The sequence below is a fragment of the Cadophora gregata genome, assembly GCF_030347475.1.
Source record: "Cadophora gregata isolate MNR1 chromosome Unknown scaffold_6, whole genome shotgun sequence".
Lineage (NCBI taxonomy): Eukaryota > Fungi > Ascomycota > Leotiomycetes > Helotiales > Ploettnerulaceae > Cadophora > Cadophora gregata.
Genome location: NW_026695929.1, coordinates 2,521,414 through 2,527,969, shown reverse-complemented (window position 1 = coordinate 2,527,969; position 6,556 = coordinate 2,521,414). Strand labels below are relative to the sequence as shown.

The window sequence follows — 6,556 nt, the reverse complement described above, 5'->3', positions numbered from 1 at the left end:
GCACGTGTACACACTCCAGCGCGATCTTGGTATCTACCTACCTAGGTAGGCATTCCTCCAACGTGACTTGGTGGCTCGGAGTAATCGTTCCATGCAAGTCTCGATAATTGGAGCCGTTTTGGGTTTAGTTTGGCAACCCACATGAGAGCCGATCTCCAAGCGAACGTCATGGATGATGCTTGACCCTATTTTTGGCGAGTTCGATATCACCAGATTTTAAGGGAATGCAGCTTCCAACAGACTTGGAGTGAGGGAAGTCAGCCATTGATGATTGAATTAGAGTAATTTGTTCACTCTCTCTCTTCTTCTTCAGTCGAATTCAGCTGTTGGTAAAGAAAAAAGTCCTCTGGCCTCCACAACTCCTCTTGAGCAAGTCACATGTCGACGGAACGCTCCCCAATGTACCTAGGTACATTGATTGATGAAGGATCCAACCTGTCTCGTAGAGTCAACAGCAGGCCCAAAAGTAATACATTGTGTCCAATAAAACAGAATTTGACATTATGGCCGCTGTCATAATTCGCGTTGACTTTGAGCTTCCTCCCAGACCCACAAGAACCCTGTCTCGCCTGGCTCTCGCTTCAGCCCGTCACAGTGGCGCTGTCAGGACAGGGCGGGCGGTAGCTGAAGCTGCCTGCCGGTCAACTCCTCCAACATTTTTCTTTAGTTGGAGCTCTGCCCCTCCAGACGTCAGTCAACTTCAAGAATTTTCTTCTGTATATAAGCTTACTGGTCTTTATTCGTCAATAACTCGAATACCGTTGTTTTGGCCCCATATCTGTGATCCTGCGGTTAGTTACAATCGGCGCCTAGAAATGGTGGGCGTCACTGGAAGGTCGAAGACCTGCAAGACGTGCAAGAGACGGAGGGTTGCCGTGAGTTGAATTCAGATGGGTAAAGTAAAGGAGACTCTGAGCTGATGAGATTTTCCTTTCAGTGTAGCCTCGAACGCCCCGCATGCAAGACATGTATAAAGTCAAGCAGAGTATGCGAAGGCTACCAAGACGCACCCATTTTCATCATCGACAAGCGAAGCAAGCCCTACACACCAAAAACTCAAACCGCATCATCAACACCAACCTCATCCAGTGAAGAATCAGACAAGTCAATCCTTGACATACCAGCCAAGATCAACCCCGACGTCACAACACTGGAACGCACCATCAGCACAAAAGAAGCCTACAAATCCCTCTGGCACATCTCCTCCCCTCATACCCGCGCCGTCTACCGCTCCCAAATCCTCAGCGAATTCCTGACAAACTACCCCCAAAGCCCATCCGAACCCCGCGCCGGATCATGGCTCGCCCTCCTCCCCTCCCACCCAACCTACACCACCGCACTCGAAGCCTCCATCCTAGCAGTCTGCACCGCGAAACTAGGCCGCACGCACAACGACCAAGCTTTAGTGAAAGAGAGCTTGAAATTCTATGTCCAGGGTCTCTGGGAATTGCAGAGAGCGTTATGGGATGAGAAGTTGATGTATAGGGATGAGACGGTGGCGGCTTGTATGTGTTTGCTTATATATGAGGTGGCTGAGTGTCCGGATCAGAGTATCAAGGGGTGGGTGGGGCATCTGAAGGGGTGTGCGAGATTATTCCAGTTGAGGGGGCCGAAGATGTATAGATCTGAGATGGCGCATCGGTTGTTCTTGACGTTTCGGCAGATTGAGGTAAGTAAGCTCTCGATCTCACTTAACCCTAATTCAATCGCCGAAAAACAGAAATGAGAGAAGAGAAGCAAAGAAAGCCAATGAGCAAATCTAACCAAGTCCCCAGATCCAACAAGCAATAGCAGAGCGCCGCTCAACCTTCCTCTCACAACCAGAATGGCAAAGCCTCCCCTGGAAAGGCCACCAAAAGCACATCTCCCAACAACTCCTCGATCTAATGGCCCAAGCAGCCAGCGTAATCGAAACCGCCTACCAAACCATCGGCAACCCCGACCTCCAAGCCCGACCCGACATCATGCTCGTCGCAATCCTAGGCATCATCGACCGCGGCTGGAAACTAGACGTCATGCTCCGAGCATGCTACCAACGTTTTGAAAAGACCACTGCAGGACCATTATTTTGGCCGAATCTGTCATCCGCCCCATTTGATGTCGAGATGAAACCCGAAGCTAATGAGAGGGAGAATATCTTCCCTGTGGAGTTTCGGTTTCCGAGTATGACTGTGGCGCATACATGTATGGTATACTGGGCCACAACCTGCATTCTCTGGTCCGGTCTGAAAGTCCTATACAGCCTCCTCGCAGTGTTCAAAGCCCAACTCGACGCTCTCCCTTCCGCATGTCCCGGCAGCGGCACATCTCCCCCATCTACTTCCACTTCTACACCCAGTTCCACCTCCACCTCTTCTTCCAACCTCAACCCCCACCCCAACCTCAGCACCCTCCCACCTCTCCCCTCCCTCACCTGCATAGACCCCACCCACCCCGCAAAATCCATCTGCCAATCCCTCCCCTACATCCAGCTCACCGGGCCCATGGCTCCCGCCAGCGCAGTATTCCCCTTAAAAGTAGCGATTGAGACGCTGAGTGCAGACCCGATGTGTGGGAGGGAGACGGCGTGGGCCGAGGAGGCGATGGAGAGGATTAGGAGTGGGACGGGGGTGAGAATCCTGGGGCATTTGGGAGGGAAATTCACGGATAGGGCGTTTATTCCGGGGTGAGGGGAGGAGAAAGGGAGGTGAGGTGAGGTGAGGTGGGGAGATCGTGGGAAGGAAAAAGGAGGGAGGAGGGGAGGGGGATGGAAGGTTGCCTTGTGGATTTTTTTTGTTTATCGTACGTGGAACTAATGAAGCGGAAGCGTGGAGTTGGTGAGAGGATTTAGATAGGAGTTTTGAGAGAGGATAGGCCTTTCACTGGGCTTCGTAAGATGTCGAGCTAGATTAAATCTGAGTCCTCGATCCAAATTCCACAGATCTCCTTTGTTATGAAATCTCTTCCTCTTGGACAAGACAGACCGAGCTGCATAAAGCTTCGTCAGAGAAGCCTGTGCAACAAAATCACGGAAACGTACCAATCCATGAACAGAATCTGCCAGTTCCGTATCCAATGATTACGCTTTATTCGCTGTTCAACTCGCTACACGAACCAAACGCTATCCACATCATCTACCGTCACCCATCTACACTCTCCTCACGTGACCCTGGAAACAACAACTCCGCCGCCTCATGATCCCAGAACCTGCTCTTCACAGCATCCGTGATTCCCATGTCATTCCCATCCGCTCTATACAGTTTCAGAAAATTGCCTTTCGCCTTATCCCACACAAGCGTAGCCTTTTTATTCGGGCAGAGTCCCGAATTAGCTTTCTCTTCCATGACATCTCGCAGCGTCTTGATCAGGTGAACCAAACGCTGGATGTACTCTCGGTTACAGGACTCGAACTTTCTGAGGTTCACAGTCAAGCCCCAATATCTCATAACTCGATTCTCTGCTACCTTGGGGGAGATGATCAATGGCATTCGCTGGATCCATGCCATCTGCTTGAGTCTTCTCGGCAGTCGTTGCGAAGTGAATGGTGCTGGAGAACCGCAGTGTGGCTTTACCGGTTTTGGTTTTAATACCGCAAAGAATACTCCTGGATGTACCTCTTGGTCTTGTCGATTGTGTCTCGTAATTGGCTCGTCCTCGAAAGTAGCTTCGGGAGCAATTGCATCTTCCTCTGCTACGGCGCTTGACTTGCTTCGCCGCGGAGCTTTTCCAAACCATTGTTCTGCACTACTCCTGACTAACCACTTCATCGACTCGATCCTATAATTCACCACCTTCCAGGATATTTGGTTGCATTGATAATCTTGGGCAAAACTTCGCGTCAGCTCTGCTGCTAGATGACTGGGATGTTCTTCGTCTATGCTCCAATAGTTACCCAGAATAAGTGTATTGTGAATGAGCTCGACTTGTATTCGCCAAGTTTTCGCCATATCTGTAGCGCGATATATGACGTCCAACAAGTTTTCAAGGGCCTTCGCATCGGCGATCAAATCAATGTCGAATAGTGGCCTTACAACCTCTATATTCGATGGCTCAAGGGCTGAAAACATTGGCAACATAGAGCGCCGTCGTTCCTCTGTGGCAGTGTCAGATCCAAGATACCTCTTTGTCGGTCTCTTATGCTGCTCCAACGTGAAACCGGGGTATTTTATTGTTGGTGAGATGCCTGAAGTGAGGTTAGATCTACCTAGTTAATGAGCAGCAATCACCTTTACCTGAAACCTCTGTCGCCATACTTTCAGGTATCCAGCTATAAGAAACAAGCTTCCTCGAATCCCGAATCTTACATGATTCCGCTACCTGCCTTTCCAGGTCACTTCGAACGAAGCATTTGAGTAATTGGGGCATGGCCGTGTTATCTTCCCCTCTGAGTGTATCCTTACCGGCCAATACCGCCAATCTTTTGCTTCTTTTCTGTGATGCTTTCCGTACATGTTGTGCTGGTATTCTTTCGTGACTTGTTGACGTTGGTGTATCTTGGCTCGCAGACACAGACGATGGTTGATTTCTGGCTTCCTCATTCATCCTTTCTCGCGGACGTGATGCCATAGTCTCATTTTGCTCTGAAGTGATTCCATGATTTGCAACAGCCTGGTAAGGAGCCTGTGTCGAAACGATTGGCGAATAGGGTCGTAACCAATACGACGGGTGCGAAACACCACCGAGCCTGTCCTGAATGAAAAGTGTATTTTCATTGATGTCGGATGGCTCGAATGGGTTTGTTAGTGTCCTTGTTCTGTTCTGCGGCTGGCTTATACCTGAATCCACCATCATTGAGCGGACTTTACAGCGTGAGGCATCTTGTGTTGACGCTGCAACGATTGGCCCCTGTACAACTGGTTGACGCGATCTGGTCTGTTCTTCAGACGGTTTACCTTGCATGGATGACTCTAGCTGACTGGTATTACGTTCTCTGGATTTATTCAATTCTTGCCGAAGCCTTTCCCGCTGCCTCATTGTCGAAGTCGACATCATCGAGGTAGCCTTACAGCATGAGGCGTCTAGAGATGAAACGGCAACGATTGGTCCCTGTGCTACTTGCTGATGCGATGGGGGCGGATCCTCCCATACTTTACCTTGCATGGACGATTCGTCTCTTTTGATTGTCCGTGAATTGAGCGGGTTCGTTACTTCCCGATTCAGTTCATGCTGTGTTCTTGAAGTCAACATCGACGGCATCGAGGTGAGATCCCAGCGGGTGGCGCCGACGGATGAAGAGACTACGGATGGCGTCACATTGCACACATCCTTTTGTTTGTCGGGTGATCTTGATGGCTGCTCCATTATAATGCCGATGGGTTGATTATAGTTTGGTGCTTTTGTGAGCGGTGAGTTGTCACAATTTGCTGCCTGAGGACTCGTGCGAAGATGTCCACGAGGTAGTTTGTAGTCACACGTAGGGCCTGGGTGGAAGATTTGTTAGACGTCTTTGGAAGCGAATGTTAGAGGCTGTAGGATAGCGGTAACGAATGTAATAAAATGCCGAACGAGTGTATAAGTGATGCTGTTGAGGAGTTGCTTGGGTCTGTCGAGATTCAAAAGAACCTCGCCTATGGATAGCTCCTTCCGCCAGCGCAATACAGCTTGAATGAACACGGTCCCCATAACTGGAAGGAACAGGTTGAAACTCCGGTCTGATGTAGTGTGCCTTGGCATGACTTCCACGGATATCCGTTCTGTGCACCATATGGCTGTACTCGATAATGTATCGAAGCCTGCACAGCGAGAAAGTAAACAAATAGCTGGTGGGCAAGATGCTGTTTTCACCAACTAGCAATGAAGACTTGAGCAGAATCATGGAAGCAATGGACCACTCTAAAGGCTGTTGTTATTATTTCATCTCAAGGTCTCCAGAAATCATGTAAAACGAAGGCAAAATAGAAGTGTGTTGCCCACGAGCTCGGGGTCTCGGTTTGTTGACCTTTCTCTCGACGCGATGGGACACTCGCTTAACAAGAAGTCGCAAAATGCGACATGCAACAAAAATCGTTGAGCAGGCGCAAGCTGTAACATCATGTGACGAAGTCTTCATTGAGAGTTGAGACTTTTCGACATGAAATGTCTTAGTTGGTATTCAACGCATCTGAATGTCGACGGTACTACAGGAGAGAGTGATTAGTACTCCAAGTCTCCTGTTGCCGCAAAATGAGAAATGAGCGTTGTGGCGGTAAATCCAACAGCTTTCTACGTCCTCTTAAAATGGCGTCGTTTCAGATTGAGCAAGTCGTGGAAAGCAATTCATAATTTTAATATTTGCGAATCATACCAGCAATGAGACACGGACCAAATGGTATTACGAGGTAGAGAACGTCTGAGAATCATTGTGTCGATTGAGCGAGAACAATTCTGATGTCGCCTTTCACGTTTCAAAGCCCCCAACACGAGATCGCTACCAGCACTTTGGATATCGCACATATCTTGTACTTTTGAAATAATCCAATAGGCTTGACTGCTTCTCAATCATTTTCGTTCCGTCAATTGACGGGCATGGGTCGAGACCCATGCATATCAACTGCCTGCATACAAAAAGCACATCCCACCCAATCACTCCACCTCGCTT

At 49.2% G+C, this 6,556-nt stretch overlaps 3 protein-coding genes across 3 annotated transcripts; 2 read left to right on the top strand and 1 right to left on the bottom strand.

The window, feature by feature from the left end:
• Positions 1-653: 653 nt before the first annotated feature.
• ONS95_012646 (uncharacterized protein) lies at positions 654-1,726 on the top strand (the record flags this gene model as incomplete). The annotated part of the gene is made up of 1 exon (XM_058506290.1): positions 654-1,726. Exon 1 carries the CDS (start codon positions 920-922, stop codon positions 1,724-1,726), a length of 807 nt encoding a protein of 268 aa, XP_058358817.1. The 5' UTR covers positions 654-919.
• Positions 1,727-1,886: 160 nt separating this feature from the next.
• On the top strand, positions 1,887-2,669 carry ONS95_012645 (uncharacterized protein; the record flags this gene model as incomplete). Its single annotated transcript, XM_058506289.1, has 1 exon — positions 1,887-2,669. The coding sequence occupies one exon, from the start codon at positions 1,887-1,889 to the stop codon at positions 2,667-2,669; it is 783 nt and encodes a 260-aa protein (XP_058358816.1).
• A 386-nt stretch (positions 2,670-3,055) lies between these two features.
• ONS95_012644 (uncharacterized protein) lies at positions 3,056-5,280 on the bottom strand (the record flags this gene model as incomplete). The annotated part of the gene is made up of 2 exons (XM_058506288.1): positions 3,056-4,162; positions 4,212-5,280. 2 exons carry the CDS (start codon positions 5,278-5,280, stop codon positions 3,120-3,122), a joined length of 2,112 nt encoding a protein of 703 aa, XP_058358815.1. The 3' UTR covers positions 3,056-3,119.
• Between the last annotated feature and the right edge of the window lie 1,276 nt (positions 5,281-6,556).